We start from the raw sequence: 17888 nt of genomic DNA, 5'->3' as shown, positions 1-17888 counted from the left end.
GAAATGGGCCTGACTGAAGGAAGCGCCCCTCTGGCCTACTCCCCCCAACCCCCCTCCCCTCCCCCCCCCCAGGGAGCAGGGAGGCCGCAACGCAGAGGAAGTGGGGGGCGCCTCCTTGGGGAGGGCTCATCTTTCTCCATATCGGTCCTTGTGGTCCCGTATGTACCCTTACCCACCTCCCATTTTTGCTCCCCATTCCACGTCCTTTCAGTATCCTCTCTTAGTGCTGTTGCCTTTCCCAAGCCTCTGCTCCTGCAGTGACTGTGCGTCCTCCCCCAGGTGTGTGAGGAGCAACACTGTGAGGAGGATGTCTTCCTCCTGGCCATGAACTACGTGGATCGATTCCTGTCCTGTGTCCCCACCCGTAAGACGCAGTTGCAGCTCCTGGGTTCGGTCTGCATGCTACTGGCCTCCAAGCTGCGCGACAGCAAACCCCTGACCATCGAAAAACTGTGCATCTATTCTGACCACGCTGTCTCTCATCGCCAGATGCTGGTGCGTAGCACCCCCTACCCTAAACACATACTGCCACCCCACTTCCCAGGAAAAGGAAAGCAAAGACCATAGAGGCTTTCTGCCTCCTAGGGAGGGAGCAAGGCCTCAGAGGGAAGCGGAGGCTATATTTTGAAAGGAACTGGAGTATGGAAGAAAAATGGGGCAGTGTGATGGTCAGGGTAGTCCTGGCCCAGGCTTGAGCTGAAAGCTTGAGTGAAACCCCCTCCTCCCGACCTCCAGGGGGCGCCACTCCTTCCTGGTCTTTCCCTCAGATAGCAACAAGTCAAACTGCATGTCTACACTCACTAGTACTTTGCCTCTGGGTTTACAAAGCCACCAAGAGTTATTTATTGGCAGCAGAAGGGCATGCCTGCACACCCCCACTGGCGTGGTGGAGTGGAATGTGCTTCGTGTGGGGGAGGGGGCTGCCTTGGTTTCTTTATCCCAGGGTGGACCTTGTGATAGAAAAGCCTCCCAGAGCTGACTGAAGCTGGTCCCTGATTGCTCTAAGGAAGGGCTGGGGCGCTTCAGCGCACCTTCTTTCATTTTCCTTGTATCCCAGGAAAGAGCTCCTTCCCAACCCTCTAGTCCCTGTCCTTATTCTGAGGAACTCGAGCAGCTGCTTTGGGTCTGGTGGAAACATCTCTCCCTTTCCCCCTTAGCGAAAGGCTCGAGCTGAGGGACAGACAGGGAGCTGAGCTGCAGCTGCTTCCGATGTGATAATGATGCCCCCTCCCCTGGCCTGCCCACTCTGACCAAGGTCTTTCATAACCCTGTGGGGAGCTGCTGTCACCCCTGTGGTTTGGGAAGTGGCTCCCTGGGCCTCTTGCTGGGAACTTGGGCCAGGCTCCTCCTGAGGCAAGGCAGCAAAGTTACCGGGTTTTCCCCACTGAGTCTGAGGAAGGAGATGGGAGAGCTGCTTGGCCCTGGAAGAGGTTATTTAGGGTGTGTAGATCATCTCCTGGGAAGCCTAGGGTAGAGGGTGAGCTGGCACCTTCCTCCACCTTGCTCTACGGGGTGGGCTGGCCAAGTCTTACTGACCCTGAGAGCAGTCTCTGGGCCCCATCTCCCGGGGAGGAGGGCAGCATGCAGGCTGCTGTGATTGGCTGGCGGGGAAGCCAGGGTACTGGGGCCCCCGACTGCTGTGAATCGAGGAACAGGATTCCTCTTCCTGCCAAGTAGCTCTCAGAGATGGGAGTAGGAGGCCAGAGTTGGGAATCTGGGAGGCCCCACAGCTCTTTGTGATGAATCTGGTAGTTTTTGGCAAGTTTGAAGGTGGAGCTGGTTTCCAAGTTAGAGAGTGAGATGTGTTTGGAGGGGTTTAGGCTGGAAGGTAGAAGGGGACTTCCTTTTTGTGAAAACTGGGATAGTGTGTATGTGTGTGTGTGTGTGTGTGTGTCTACTATGGGAGTTTTTCAGAACAGGCTAAAGTACCCTTCCCTCACTCCCTCTGCCTGAGCTGGGAGTCGAGCCTGTTGATGGCTTCCTAGGAGATCAGAGTTGGAAGGGACCTCAAAGAACTCCAGTCAGTCCAAATCCTTGTGCAGCAGGGAAGGTGAAGGCCCAGAGAAGGAGGGAAGGGTCCTGCCCCAGCATTGCACTGAAGCACGTAAGTGCGGAATCTGGGTCTTTTACCTATACCAGGTTGCCTCGAAGGCCAGGGATGTGACAGAAGCAGCTAATCCCTCTCAAGGGTGTTCTTTACCTAAGTAGGGCTGGGATCGCCAGGGGTTGCCTCTGTTACAGGGTAGGGTGACTACCTTCCCTCACACAGGACCCCATGGGCACCCCAGCAGGGAAAGCCCCATTCCAGTTGTTTCCTTGGAGGCTTGGTGCTTTTTGTTCATTCCTGAGTTAGGAGTTTGGCTATAGAATAAGCACTGGGAGTAGAATTCTAGCTTTCCTGCCCCACTCTGGCTCTGGGCCAGGCTGTCTTCTGTGGAGCACCGTGAGGGGCTTAGGGCTTATTTGGGAGGATGTTACCTAGGCTGGGGCCAGGAGGGGGACAGCTGTGGCTGGGGGCCTGGAAGAAGTTGGGTGGGGTTGCCATTTCTGCCTTAATTAAAGGGGTCAAACCCACGAGTTCCTTCCTGAGATAAAACAATGAAGAAATCCTCATGTGTGCAACTCGGAAATGGGGCCAGGGCTGGGAACACCAGATGAGTGGATTGGGTGGGGCTCCCAGCCTTCTTCTAAGACCCAGCCATGGTCTATAGGCTTGGACAGTGGGGAGGAGGAGTACAGTTTTGTCCCTCGGGGGTCATCTGGTCCCATCCTGTCTGACTTGGCCTCCATCTCACCTCTTGAGACTTGAGTGGCACTGAGTATTCTCTGGGTTCCAGTTAAAGGAGGTGGGTGCCATATCCCAGGACCCACCTCTAATGTCCCACCAAGGGGATGTGGGTAGGGTTGGGCAACCTCCCCTTTGAGGAACCTCAGTGTTTGTGTCACAGGAGGGGTGGCCTCATGCTCATTCTGGTTTCTTCAAGAGATGTGGACTTGGTTAGGATGCAGAGTTGAGGAAGAGGCTAGTGGTGAGCTCCCTTTCTTGAATCCTTGAAGTTATGGAAAGTCTTTCTGCTTTATCCCAGAGGAACCTCAAGTTCATAGCGATACTGGTAGTTATCCACCACTGTAGTCTTTTTTCAACTCTGGGAGATATACTTGGAGCCCTGAATGAAATCAGGAGAAGGCTTGGATTATTGTACCCTTACACCTCAAGATTAACAGAACCAGGGTTAAAAGAGAGAATCCATATAGCATTTAGTACTGGCACGTAGTAAATGATCAATAGATGCTAAAAGCAAATGCCCCCAGCTTTTCTCTGACCTGGACTGCCCTGTGTAGTGCCAGTCCTAAGCCTGAAGCAGAACTGGGGTCCTGAGATTCAAAAGAAGTTTAATGGGCTTCCTTCCCTGTGAGACTCCTCCTTTACTCTCTTTCCTTCCCTTCTTCAGCCACTGACCCCACCCTCTTCTCCAACCTGCAGGACTGGGAGTTGCTGGTCCTGGGGAGGCTCAAGTGGGACCTGGCTGCTGTGATTGCCCATGACTTCTTGGCTCTAATTCTGCACCGGCTTTCTCTGCCCAGCGACCGGCTAGCCTTGGTCAAAAAGCACGCCCAGACCTTTTTGGCCCTCTGTGCTACAGGTAAGAGTTCTGTATACCTTTTTGCCAAATCAGGAAAGTCAAAAAGACTTGGAAGGGTGAGGTAGCTAGGAGATTCCAGTTTATACTCCTCTCAAAATATACTTGTGAAAATTATGTCCTCTCTGAGCCCCCCAAACTCAGTACAGAAAAGCACTAGAACATAATTAGGGCAGAATGGAATCTTAAAGACCCCCAGTATGTAGATGGGGAAACAGAGGGCTTAGAGAGGGGAAGTGATTTGCCCAAGGTCTCAGGGTCAGTAAGTTGAGTTCAGAACCCAGGTTTCTTGACCCTAGTCATGTTTTCACACTGAGGAGGGTCTCATCCACTCCCTGAACCTTGGGAAGTTTTGGTGTTTGCCTCAATCTGCTCTAGAAGAGGAGCCCCTTCCTGCTTCTTCCCTTACTGATGTCCTACACTACTCACTGCTGGGGCTCTCCAGCATTCCCTGCTCTACTCAGGCTGTTTGGCATGAATTGGAAGCCCATGCTTGCTGTCACACTTGTAGTCCTTGTTTCATGGTTCTGTCTCCCTCTTTCCAAGATTTTGCCTTTGCCATGTACCCGCCATCCATGATCGCAACAGGCAGCGTTGCAGCTGCAGTGCAAGGCCTGGATGCCTGTTCCATGACCGCGGATGAGCTCGCAGAGATGCTGGCAGGGATCACAGGCACTGAAGTGGTGAGTGCTGAGAAGCTGGGCAGCAACTGATTGTTGACGAAGCAGCGTTGGCTGTTACCTGAGCCTCCAGTAGAGGGAGTTGTCCATCTCCAACTTTGTGCCAACTCCTGGTTTCAGGCCCCCCACCCTTGGGGCTTCTGTGGCTTTTTATCTCCTGCCTTGGTCTGAAGAAGACCAAGTGTCTTGGGTGGGATAAAGGGCACTGGGGCCAGGTGCCCTTTCTTGCCAAGTAGTGTGCTGGAGTGGGGGTGGGGGTTTGGTATCGGATGCAGGGCTGCTCTCACACCCTCTTGCCACATCCTCTTGCCAGTTTCTTAGAACTGAGGGCTGATTCCTGGGGCTGGGCTGTGGCCTAACCTCCCCAGACTTCCCTGTGTGCTGGGAGGTGTCCTTCCCCTACACCTGCTGCCAGATTGGGGGTGGGGGTGAGGAGTGGATCATCCTCACTGTTCCCCCATGTCCCCAGGACTGCCTGCGGGCCTGTCAGGAGCAGATCGAAACTGCGCTCAGGGACAGCCTCAGGGACAGCCGGTCCAACTCCAGCCCTGTGCCCAAAGCCCTCCGGGCTTCCAGCAGCGAGGGGCCCAGCCAGACCAGCACTCCCACAGATGTTACAGCCATCGACCTGTAGCCCTGGAGAGGCCCCCTCAAGTGGCCACCAAAAGCAGGGGAGGGGACACTGCCCCACCCCCCCTGCTCTCCAAGAATGAATGGTGCCACGTCTGAAGCCTGAGGGGGCTCCCATTCACCCCTCTTAAAGCCTAAGGGGCCAGGTCCTACCTATCCCTGCATTGTGCACTAAGGGGCCAGGCCAGCGGTGTTTGGGTGGCTGGTCAAGCTCCTCTTCCTCCTCCCTGTATCTGAACAGCTCCTTCCCCAACTCCAGCTAGGGGTGGTCAGGGCTGGTCGGAGACTGAATTGAAGCAGGTAAAATACAAGCACCAGCATTCCTTTTTGAGGTCCCTTTCTCTCCGGGGCTTTCACATGTTCTCGGCTGCCAAAATGCCCCAGTGCCTTCTAAGGGTGTTGCGCCTTCTAGGGTTATTGCATTTGGATTGAGGTCCTTCTGAAGATGCAATTTCAGACGTTCTGATAGACACATGAGGGGAAACAGTCTGGACAGCTCCTCTCACCACACTTTGGAAGCATCTGCATAATCCATGCTCACAGCTGCTCCTAGAGAAGGGCCTAGGCCTTAGGCAGAGGGGCAACAACCAATGAATCCTCCTTGCTATGCTTTTCCACTCAGCTGCTCCTGTGTGATTGAGGGGGGTCAGTGCTGAAGGAAGAGGTTGTTTTAATTTATTAATTGCTTTGAGTACAACTGTGAGGAGGGTGTGGTGGGGCCCGTCTACCCCACAAGTGGTGGTGACCCTGGTGGTTGCTGTATCCCTCCCCTCTGCTACTGGCTAGAGAATCTTTGTGGCCAAGGAGCTGCTACAACCTGAGGTGGGGCTATGCCCTTCTCTCCCTTTGGCCCTCTGCCTGGAGGATGAGGCAGGGATGCCCTGGAGGTGGACGAGCCCCCTGCCTGGAGAGGGAGGCAAGCCCTTTTGACACAGGTCTTTCTTATGGCCACAAGGTGCAGGCTGGTAGCCCAGGACCATCATGCTATCTCAATAAAGATTCTGGAATAAAATTGACCTTGGCTTCTTGGATTGGATGGTTTTGTACCTAAAAGCCTATTTCTAGGATGCATGAGATAAGGTGAGCTGAAATCAATGGTCTTAGGGTCGGGTTGCGGGGGTGGCAAGCTTTTGCTGTAGTCAGGTAGTAAATATTTTAGGCTTTGCGGGCCGTATGGTCTCTGCCTCAAATGTAGTCAGTTCTGCTATAATGTGACATATATGTTCCTAAACATTACCATTCTGTGCAAAATCACACAAGAAAAATGGGGCTGTAGACCCAACACTCAATCAGTGCACATTAAAAAAGAAAACTATAGCATTGTTTTACATGTTAAATGGTTAAGAAACACATAAATACTACTATAAACATGGCCCTTTATTTTAAAAAAGACCTGAAGTTTGCATGTGGAAGTCAGAAGGCCTGCAGCTTGTGAGTTACTCTGAAGTGGAAGCAAAGTTAAGAGCAGATGTGGATGGGTGTGGCTCACAATGCGGGGGAGAACTGAGCTGGCTGGTCCATTGCAGGTGTGTTTTGTGGACTCTTACTCAGCTTGATCCATCTGGGTGCAGTTTTCTCCAACTACCTAGTGTTTCTTTTTTTTTAATTCCCCACCTTGTGTTCTTTAAGGATGAAACTGCACATAAGCAAACGGGGTATCTGTATTACGATCAAATAGTTCCCAAATATATCAACTGAGTTGGAACAAATTTGCATTTTCAAAAGCAAATAAGGATTATAGCACAATTATACTCAACTCTGCCACTGTATTACAAAAGCAGCCATAGATAACATGTAAACAAAGGGGTGCTGCTGTGTCCCAGTAAAAATTTATGGACACTGAAATTTGAATTTCAAATTTTCATTTGTCACAAAATACCCCCCCCCCCAATTTAAAAATGTGCAAATTCTTAGCTCAGGGGCCATATGAAAACAGGCACCCAGCCCTAGTGTGCCAATCCTAGTCTAAAGCTTTCATTAGCCAAGAACCCCCGGTGCTGACTCTGCATCTGATCACTCCTGGGCCTAACTTTGCTCTCTGGCCTTTCTTGCCCCTGTATCTCCACTTTCCTCAGGGAGGGGATTTCTCATCTAGCCCTTTCAGCCATAGCTGAGACATGACCATCTTTTGAACAACCTTCTGGTTGCTTGCATTCTACCAATGTAAACTGTGTCAGGGGAAAGCAGAGAAATGTGTCCCCTGGGGCTAACAAGGTGGATGTAGCCCGGGGAAACAAACTTGTAGAATAAAGGGGGTCCTATGTAAACTGGGTAAGAATCCACTTCTAAGAGAGGGACAGGGCAGAGTACCTGCTAACGAGGGAAAGCAGGAAAAAATCCATTAAGTACACCAAAGGACAGATGTTCAATAAATACCTGGCTTTGTTTTCTTCCACAACCCAGTCACTAGACACAAGAGTCCCCTGCGGGGGAGTGGAGGAGCAGGCTGTTGAGTCTCAAGTCAGATTTCAGAACTGAGCAGGGACCAGGGCCTAGGATGGAAGGGGGAGCCAGCCTGACCCTCAGTCCTTCCTGTCCAGTATGAGGGAGTCACAGGTACCCGTGTGACCCCTCCCTGCCCTGACCTAAGTCTGCAGACGTAAAGGTTCATTGTCATCTTCAGCCACCACCAGGGTCCTGGTGTTCTCCCAGGACCCTTGGGCCAGCACAGGTATCTGTTTCCTCAGTCCGTGGTGATGGGGACATCTTCCACATCTCGGGGGACTGCACTCTGAAGCTCACGCCTGATCTCAGGGGACACTTGTGGATGGGGCTGCAGCCGGAGCAGTTCTAGGAGGGACTCTTTTTGATCTGTGGCCAGGTCCGCCTTGTAGCGCTGGACCAAGGTCAGGAGGCACTGGTGCCAGAGCACGGGCAGTTCACGCTTCTCAGTCCGGAACCCCAGGAAGTGGAAGACCAGGGCGTCTAGCACCCGGTAGGGCAGTGCATACTTCTTGTCCAGCAGCAGTCGCAGGAAGATGCTGTTGGCGCCGCTGTATTCCATTTCAGCAATTTTCAGCATGGCTGCACTGTAGGAGGAAGGACGTGGGATGGACTTAGTGATGGGGGAGATGTTAGAAGAGGGATTCTACTTTTGTCTGTGTGCTTTCTCCTCCTTTGTTGGCCCCTACTCTGTAGTCTTCTTAGGAGGCTGTCTTAGGCCTTCTGCTGACCTACCTAATCTTCTCATATTCCCTTGACTTTGATTACCACCTCTACACGGATCCATCTCAACGGCCTACCTCTGGCTCAGACCTCGTCTCAGTATGCAACTAGAATATATCCAAACATCTCAACATCTCCACCCCTAATCTGCTTTTCTGCCTGTGTTCCCTATTCATTCACTCATTCAGCTATTCACTGAGAACCTACTAGGTACCAGGCACTGGCATTCTGTTTTTGTGGAACTTCTATTCTAGTGGGGTAATGATACCCCCACCCATTGGGTTAAACAAGCACAAATCCAGTGCTAGTCCTCACCCTGCCCCCCCCAGCTCCAAGTCCTGGTGACTCTACTATCTGGACGCCCACTGACGAGCCCTCCTCCACCCCTGACCAACAATACCTGGAGTGCAACACAGGAATGGAGCACTTGGTGATGATGCTACCTACGATGATGGCTTCCCGGAGGGTACAGGTACCGGACTCACACAGTGGGATCAGGATCCCTGGAGGATCAGAAGGGCAGTCCCTGTGAGCCCAGGAAGGAGGTACAGTAGGAACCACCCCCCACCCACTCTAGGGACAGTCACTGGAGCTTGGCCCCCGAGACAACCATTTCCAAGTCAGGTCTACTGCTTTCAGCTGTAGGAGCTCCTGGCCCTCCCGTTCTTCCCTGCCTCCTGGGCTCCAACCTTTGAACCAGGCTCCAGGTTTGAACAAGGCCTTCTTGAGTGCCATGTAGAGGTGGAAGTTTAGTCGTTTGTATTCGGCAATGTCATCTCGTACTCGGGGGAGCAGGACAAGGTTGAAGAAGCGCTGGGCCATGCGTTCCTTCAGGTTAGAGGTGAAAATCCTAGTTGGGGTGGTGGGGTGGAGAGTTTTTAGGTTACACGATGATCTGGAGCCTGCCTTTTCAGTATCACTGTGGATGGTGCTTTTAAATAAGATACGAAACCATTCTTTCAGCAAGAGGTGTGTGGGAGTATGCATGAGCTGTGTGCATGCAACCCTAGGTCAGAATAGAGAGGGGGAACTGGAAGGGCAACAAGATGCACCAAAATTGGGTGAATGCTGACCACCTACGGGAGAGCCAGAGCTCCCTGAAAGTGATAGCTATTCGGCTACCTGCCTTCCTCTTCCTACTGCGAGTCTTCTGTACCCTGCTGGCCAGGAGGGACCTGAGCATGCCCAGGAAGCCACAGACTCCTGAGGCCACTCTGACATTCCAGTGGTGTAAACAAGTAGTTACAAGCCTGCTGAGAATCTCATTACAAGGGATTCCCAACAGAATCCTGGCCCAAAAAAGGAAACAGGGAAAGCTGGGAAAATGATGATATGAAGAAGCACAAAAGAGCTCTGGGGGCAAAGCTAAAATGTAATGGGAAAGGTAGGGAAAAGGAAAACCTGTACTTTCTACCTCCAGCCCTCTCCTGTAGACACACCACTCCCACCCCATCTAGTCTACCTGGTGGCTTGGTACATGGCGGCTGCCGTCCAGGCCTCAGGCTCTGTGATGTAGAGGATCTGCTCCCAGTTGGAGAGGGCAGGGATGATCTTAAAGGCCTTGGGCAGTTTCCCACTGCGGTACTTCGATAACACCTGGGGGCAAGGGAGGTAAAATAATAATAATGGTTGACGTATACAGTGCGTGCCACGTACCAGATGCTTATCTAAGTGCTTTTCCTACAGGAACTCATTTACTCCTCAAAACAACCCTCTCAGGAGTTGCTATTATTATCCTCGGTTTACAGATGAGGAAACTGAGCCCAAGAGTTATCTAACTTATCCGAGGTCACAGAGGCACTAAGTGGCAGCAAGACTCTACACTCATGCATTCTAGCTCTCAAGTGTGTTCTCTGCCATCGCGCTGTATTTGGCATGAGACACGGACACCCAAAGCCTTAGGTGGGAGCCTGCAGCGCCTGCAAGGGTACCCCATCATGCTCCGCTCTCAGCTCTTACCTCCCGGACTCCTCTGTAGACCTCTAGGACCCTCGGGTCCAGCTGGGGCATAGGGAAGCCCGACACCTCTGACATGATCGTCTCAACCTCTGTCTGCTTCTCAGTCAGCTTCTCCATGATAATGTCAGCCAAGGTGCGCCTAGGAATTGGGGAGGTGCAGAGGGAAGGGAAGAGGAAGAGGGTCTGTGGTCAGTCTAGAAAGCTCTAGACTCCCCACAGTCCCTTGCGAGCTCGGACAAACCCGAGATCCTACGGGGATGTGTGGCCTCTGCCCGTCCCTAGGCCTATCCACCCACCACAGAATCACTACTGAGCGCAAAGGACCTAAAGTCATTCAACTCAGGACAAAGGTGGCAGTAGGGTAGAGGCTGAGAATATAGACTCTGAAGTCAGACTGCCTGAGTTCAAATCCTGTCTCTTCCAATCCCTGTATAACCTTGGGCATTTTACTTTACCTCTCAATACCTTGGTTTCCTCATCTATAAAGGAGGGTAATAACAACAGTACCAGAGTCCCCTGGTGGTACAAATGGTTAACACGCTCAGCTGCTGCTAACAGAAAGGTTGGTGGCTTGAGTCTACCCAGAGGCACCTTGGAAGAAAGGCCTGGCAATCTACTTCCCAAAAATCAGCCACTGAAAACTCAGTGTGGTTCACAGTTCTACTCTGACACACATGGGGTCGCCATGATTCGGAATCAACCTGACAGCAACTGGTAATAATGGTACCTGCCTCTCAAGGTTAACGTAAGGATAACTGTATTTTTACTCAAATTATGGCTGCCTTCTGCAGCCACGCCCTCTCCCAAGGAGGCACCCTCTCCCCATGAAGCACCTGAGGCACTGCCATGCCAATCCTCTTTCACATGTTGCTGTAAAATTAGCATAGTGTGCTTATGAAAATACCATGGGAGGGGGAGGGTGCAGCTGGCAAACGCAGAAGGCACATGTTATTTGTGTAAAATTAGGGTAAATGAGTTAATACATGTACGTTACTTGTAACTATGAGTACACAGCAACTGTGTAATAAGTTGCCTATTTCAAATACATCCATCATCCACTGCCAAGCTGCTGATGTCTGTCCAGCTACAAATTGCTACCCCTCTAGGGTGCCAAATACATTTCATTTTTACACCAAGATTTCTCAAGTAGCTAGGATCACCAGGGAGCGACTATGCCACAAACTTTCTCCCTATTTTAATTTGTTTTGGAAATATTACTGAAATTGACCATATTATTCTCATCCTCCTCAAACAGAGTACATCAAAAACGATCTTATTTTAATGATTCAGAATTATTATTACATTGGGCTGTGATATAATGGTGTCTTCAGAGGCTGCTGAAATGTATTTAAAACTGCTCCTGTTATCTGAGGACCTGCTTAATGCAAGGCACTTTGTTTGGAACTTTCCAGATATTATCTCATATAGTCTGTACAACACCTATCAGAGATATTATCATGCCCCTTACACAGATATGGAGCCCTGGTAGGGCAGTGGTTAAGAGCTTGTCTGCTAACCAACAGGTTGGCAGTTCAAATCCACCAGTCGCTCCCTGGAAACCCTACGGGGCAGTTCTACTGTGTCCTATAGGGTTGCTGAGTCAGAATCAACACCCACAGGTTTGGATTTTTGGTTTTTTTTACACAGACACGGGAACTGAGACTCAAGGAGATCATAACACATCCAAGGTCAAGTCGGGGGAAAATTCAAACCCTGGTCTTTTAGGTTCTAAAGTTCAGATACTTTACACTACACTGTAGTGTGCTCCCAAACAGAATGGCCTCTGCTGAGCTCATGGGGATCTGGGTCTGCTTTCTGAAGATGTCAGCTGTCGTCTCTCAAGGCTGCCAGGAGTCCCTGTTTCTAGTAGCTTTCTGCTTGTATTTACTGCAAGGTGGAAAAGCTTTCTGCTAAGCCTGTTAGAATTGTCTCTGAAGTAGGAGTTAAGAGATGGTGAGTGAGACCCTCAGAGGCTCTCTGGTGGGACAAGCACACAACCCAAGCATACAGGCTTGGTGGCATCAATTTCAGCTGCTCAGCATCATTCTGTACTCTCAAATAAGCTGCCACAGCACGTTATCATTCAGCCTCCCTGTCTTTTTGCACTGTGGTTAGCAATAAGACGCATTAACCCTAAACAGCCTGAAGAACCAAGGATGTATTCAATGTTAATACCACACAGTCAGAATGAGCTAGATCCCCCCTGCCAGGGCTAAGATCCACAAGCTTTGGTGGGCTCAGGGCTGGGGCCAGACCACAGGCAGCCTAAATACCTCCATGTTTTGAAGCCAGCATTTATTATGTTGTTCTTGTTGGGTTCCACTGAGTCGATTCCAGTGCATAGTGACCCAATGTTACAGAGAACAACTGCCCCATAGGGTTTTCTTGGCCTGTAATCTTTACAAAAGCTGATTGCCAGGTCCTTCTCCCACAGAGTCGCTGGGTACGTTGGAATTGCCAACCTTTCCGTTAGCAGCCGAGTGCTTAACCACTACACCATCAGGGCTCCTTGCATTTATTATAAAAAACCAAACCTATTGCCGTCAAGTCGGTTCTGGCTCATAGCTACCCTATAGGACAGAGTAAAATTACCCCATACGGTTTCCAAGGCTGTAAATCTTTACGGAAGCAGACTGCCATATCTTTCTCCTGCAGAGCGGCTGGTGGGTTTGAACCGCCAATCTTTCAGTTAGCAGCTGAGTGCTTATCTACTGTGCCACAGGGCTCCTGCATTTATTACAGACAGGAATAAATCAGTGGTTTTCAACTAGGGGAGATTTTGCCCCTCTCAGGGGCAGTGGTATCACTAGGGTTGGTGTCACCTCCCCCATGCTAATTACCACAATATTGTAGCAAAAACACCAGAAAATCTGACAAAAACAGCAATTATAAAAACAGCAGCAGAAATGAAAACAAAAGCACGTGCTTGTAGTGAGTGCAGACAAAACCACGTGATTCAAAGCGTGATTGTAACTGGGTAATAATGACAGCTCTGACCAGAGTGCATTTGAAGGCTGAAAAAGTAAATTAGCAGTTTTAGCCTTGTAGGTATATTGATACATGTAAGCTGGACTTAAATGAAAAATTTTTTGTTGTTGTAACTGCAAAGATATTTTTATAAAAAACAATAAATTTCTGCTGAAACACTGCACAAAAATTTTATAGACAGTCATTTTGGTGTCACCCCCTCTGACAGTGTCACCTGGTGCAGTGTGCACTTCCCTAGTGATGCCACTGCTCAGGGGACATTTGGCAATGTCTGGAGACATTTTTAGTTATCACAACTGGGGGGAAGTTGCTGCTGGTTATCTAGTGGGTAGAGGTCAAGGATGCTGCCGAACATCCTGCATTGCAAAGGACAGCCTCCACAGCAAAGAAGTATTCAGCACAAAATGCCTACCGTGCCACCAATGTTGAAAATCCCGGGATTAAATGAAGCTCAAGGTATGAATCTCCCCAGACACATAAAAAGACCCTGTAGCTGTTTGCCCAGGGAATCGGGACAGTTCTAGAACAGGCAGAGAGGGGGAGATGTATGCTAAGTCCAGCCATTCTCACTCAAAATGGTCCTTTGAGGATGGCTCAGTTTTGCCAAGGTGGTCCCCTAAAATTTAGCAATACCTCAATACTCTTTCCAAAGGTAGGGAATCAAAAGTCTGCCAGAGTATTTGCTTCCCTGTGGGAACTTTCCACCAGGACTCGCTATCCCAAATCCTAGGCCATGCCAGCCCTACCTGGCAGGAGGGTTCTTATTCATGAATAGCTCAATAGCACGCTCATCCTCAGCATCCACGACCACCTCTGCATGGTGGCCCACCCCTGTCATTATGGCAGCCTTCTCCAGGGTGGGCCACTCCTCGTCCTCGTCATCTGATCCATCCTGTGGCACTCCTGGACCTAGAAGAAGGAAGAAGAGATAGATGAGCATGGCAGGGAGTGGGTGAGGGGTTCAGAATCCATTTAACTTTAACAAGTATCTAGTACAGGCTTGTGTGCCTTGTAATAGATACAGATGTGTGCAGTGAAACAGATGATGTACACATTCCCTTCCTGTCCCCAGCAGGTGCAATCTTGCTTGAGAAACAAAATGTACACATATGAAACAATGAAACAGTAATACCAACAAATAATGATCAACACAACATACTCAGTTATGTAGCAGGATTGTTCTAAACTGCTCTAAACACTGTTAACCAGTTAATCCTCATAACCCCAAGAAGTGTCAGATGGGGACGCTGAAGCACAGAAAAGTAATCTGCCTAAGGCAGGTCGTCTGGGTCTAGATTCTGTATTCCTCACCACTATTCTACACACATGGTAGAGAGCTTGATTATATGTCAAAATGAGTGGTAGAGACTGTATGTACCATAGGCATTTGGATGAAGATGAGCACTAAGGACAGTTAGGCTCTGAACAGGCAGTTTAGGAGCTGGAGGAGGGCATTCCGGACCCGGGTAACAGCACTAGCAAAAGGACCTTGTTACAAATGTCTGCTAGGCAGTGGCAAGAAATAAGTCTAGATGGGTAAACTGAAGTCAGACTGTGGTGGGCCTTAAAGGCCAGGCAGCGGAATTCAGATTTCAACCAACCAGTCAATTTGAATAGTTGAGTTTTGGAAGGCTACAGCTGGCTGGGCATCTGGGAGGGGGTGTAATATCCAAGTGGGGAGATAAAACGCTCCATGCGAGCAGGTCACTAAGAACAGTGGCAGTGTATGATGAAAGAGCTCAATAAGGATGGTGAGACATTTTGTCTCCACATGCCAGCAACTCCCAAATCTGTACTTGTAGGTGGATCTCCTTTCTTGGCTCTAGGCCCTAACTCCAACTGCCTTCCATACAGCCATTCTTAGATGACCCACGGGCACTTCAAACATCACGTCATCAATGAACTCATTCTCTTTCCCTCCTGAGTCTGTACCACTCACTGTGTTCCATTATTTCAGTAAATGGCACCATCATCCCCCCAATGCCGTATCAGAGCCTGGGAGGCAGTCTTCCTCGTCACGCATCCTCACCCTCAACACCCAATCAATTACGAAGTCCTATTCTAGTCTACCTCATAAAATATCTCTCAAATCCTTCACAGCCCTATCTAAACCTAGACCAGCATCATCTCTTGCCTGGGTTAATTCAAGAATCTTCTAACTGGTCTCCATACTTCCAACCTTACTTCCCTCCAACTCATTCTCCACTCTGCAGCCAGAATAACCTTCTAGAAATACACATTTGATCGGTCCTGTACTCAATACATTCTCCAATAGTTTCCCATTACCTTTAGGATACCTTTAAATCCCAGGCATGGCCTCCAGGTCTTTTGTAGACTTGGCTCCTACCTACCACACCGTCATTAATCCATACATTTAGCAAACACTGGGCGCCTACTATATGTGACGCACTGTTCTGGGTGCTGGGAATAGATCAGTGAAAAAGAGCAACAGAATTTTTTGTCCTTGTAGAGCTTACATTCTCATTGGAGGAGACAGGCAAAGAACAAACATAACAAGTAAAATATACTGGGTTAAAAGAAGACAAAGGCTATGGAAAGAAAAAAAGGGTAAAGTACAGAAGTTGGAGTACAGTTGGAGCAGAGTAGAGAATGGATGAGGTGTTGCAATTTTAAATAGAGTGGTCAGGGTAGGCCTCTCTGAAAAGGTGAAGGGTTGAGGAAGTGAGCCTATAGGTGTATGGTAACAGAACAGCCCAGGCAGAAAAAATAACCAGGGCAAAGGCCCTGAACGGCCATGTTTAAGGAACAGTGAAGCCTATATAGGTGTGGTGGAGTGGACAGAGCAAAGGGGAAAGTAGTGTAAGAGGCCAGACTGGCAATGGGAGTGAGGGGGCTGAACAGATAGGGTTTTGGAGACAATTGCAATCCTCTAGCTGTTGAGTTGAGAATGGACTGGGGGATGGGGTACGAAATACTAATTCGGAGGCTACTGCAATAATCCAGCTGGAGAGATCATGGTGGCTTGGAACAGAGTGGGAGGGTGGTGTTCCAAGGTGGTAAGAAGTAGTCTGACTCCAGATACATTTTGAAGGTAGAGTCAAACATGATTTCTGGACAGATCGGGTGTGGTGACAGAGAGGGGTCTGAGGTTTCTGTCTTGGAACAATGAGAAGGATATCATGCTACAAACTGAGATGAGGAAAACAGCGGAAGGAGCAGGTTTAGGGAGGAAGGTCAGGATTTCAGTTTTGGACGTGTTAAATTTGAGATGTCTGTTAGACCTCCTGGAGCCCTGGTGGTGCAGTGGTTAAGAGCTCAGGCTGCTAACCAAAACGTCGACAGTTCAAATCCACCAGCTGCTCGTTAGAAACCCTATAGGGCCGCTATGAGTTGGAATTTACTCCACAGCAACGGGTTTATCAGACCTCCAATTGGAGATGCCAAGTAGGATATAACATTGAATTTGGGTTTCATTGAAGAGATGAGGGCTGGAATATAATTTCGGGAGTAGTCACCAAACAGATGGTATTCAAATCATGAAACCTCATGACATCACTAGAGAAGTAAATGTGTTTAAGAGAAGAGGTCCAAAGACTGAGCTCTTCAATGATCAGAGGTTGGGACAACATAGGAGCCAGCAAAGAAAACTGAGAGGTGAGGTAGTGGTAAAACAGAAGTGTGATGTCTTAGGCTTAGCTAACCCTTAGTCGTTTTTCAGGTCTCAGCTCATAGGTTAATTTGGAAAGCCCTCCCTGACACCCAAGACTATGCTATTCGTTACTGGAGAAACTGTAGTTTTCTTATTACGGAAACTATTATTCTGTCTCTTTGATTGTTTCTCTTCTAGACTACTGGGTCATGAAGTGAGACAGTGACTACCTCGTTCATTTCTGAATCCAAACTCCTAGCACAGTACGAAGCACGTCGTAAGCACCCATACATATTTACGGAACAAACGGATAATTGCTTATGAGAACCTGGTCTAACTTCGGGGGTGCCTAGAAGTAAGTGCTTAAAACTAGGAGTGGGCATGGTGGGACTCTGAGCACCCTAAATTCGCTCCACGACTCGTCTCCTACTCCAATACCTTTGTAAGAGTGTAATGTGGACCCCTTTTTTTTAATTCCAAGCTATTCCCTTGACAGTCACCGTTAAGTCGTCACTCCCCAACAAAGCGCTGTCTTCCTCGCACACCACTCCACCCTCCCCGCCACCGCTCACCCAGCCGCGTAGTGCGCTCCCTCGGCGCCTTGGGCCTGTCTCCAGTCCCATGCTCTGTCTCCAGCTCCTCCTGCTGCTGCCGCGCTTGTTGCAAAATCCGTCGGGTCAGCCGGGGGCCCACATACTCTTCCTCTTCTTCTCGGGTCCCGCGGCCCCTCCGCTTTTCCCGGACCCCCTCCCGCACTGCATCCGCAGTCAGGATCTGCTCCGCCAGGGGCGCATGTTTTTCCCGATTCCCAGCCCCACGTGCCGCCTTAAATTTGGGCATTTTTCTCGAAAAAGTTGCCGGGAAGACTCACACGTGGGGACCCAGGAGAGAAGCAGAGTGCGCTTGCGCACTGAACTCCCAGTTCCCAAGAGGCCGCGCAAAGAGCACACCGCTCCCCAGCGTTCGGAGGCCAGAAGCACCATCAGGTTCACCCCACCCCGCTAAAAGAGCTCAAGATCCTCGCACCTGGCTACCCGAATACATTTATTGCTGGTTTCTGTAAGTGGCGGCAGTCCGAGCCATGCTTTCCTAGCTTCATGGACCCAGGCTCCGGGTGCCCAACCGAATACGAATTTCTGTAGCCGCAAACCTAGGGGCGGAAATTTAGAGGATGACGTTACTAGAGGCGTCACCGAGGGTTTGACCAGGCAGCTC

At 49.9% G+C, this 17888-nt stretch overlaps 2 protein-coding genes across 9 annotated transcripts in view; one reads left to right on the top strand and one right to left on the bottom strand.

Moving 5' to 3' along the window:
• CCND3 (cyclin D3) overlaps nt 1-17022 on the top strand; it is a 102688-nt gene extending 85666 nt beyond the window's left edge. For 6 of the 8 annotated variants that reach the window (XM_023734197.1, XM_023734199.1, XM_023734201.1 and 3 more), the window contains 4 exons: nt 280-495; nt 3485-3644; nt 4188-4324; nt 4791-6020. In XM_023734197.1, the coding sequence (XP_023589965.1) occupies nt 280-495; nt 3485-3644; nt 4188-4324; nt 4791-4955 (678 nt within the window). In that variant the 3' untranslated portion in view covers nt 4956-6020. Of the gene's footprint in view, nt 1-279; nt 496-3484; nt 3645-4187; nt 4325-4790; nt 6032-16871 lie in introns of those variants that run through there. The other 2 variants (XM_023734195.1, XM_023734196.1) reach the window with 2 other exon arrangements.
• BYSL (bystin like) lies at nt 6880-17812 on the bottom strand. The gene is made up of 7 exons (XM_004379449.2): nt 17246-17812; nt 13810-13972; nt 10076-10214; nt 9579-9712; nt 8806-8966; nt 8517-8619; nt 6880-7980 (listed from the first exon to the last, which is right to left on the bottom strand). Exons 1-7 carry the CDS (start codon nt 17511-17513, stop codon nt 7635-7637), a joined length of 1314 nt encoding a protein of 437 aa, XP_004379506.1. The 5' UTR covers nt 17514-17812; the 3' UTR covers nt 6880-7634.
• Between the last annotated feature and the right edge of the window lie 76 nt (nt 17813-17888).

This window comes from Trichechus manatus, unplaced genomic scaffold (genome assembly GCF_000243295.1).
Source record: "Trichechus manatus latirostris isolate Lorelei unplaced genomic scaffold, TriManLat1.0 scaffold00065, whole genome shotgun sequence".
Taxonomy (NCBI): Eukaryota; Metazoa; Chordata; class Mammalia; order Sirenia; family Trichechidae; genus Trichechus; species Trichechus manatus.
The sequence above is the reverse complement of the archived record's forward strand: the minus strand, read 5'-3'. Positions and strand labels throughout refer to the sequence as shown.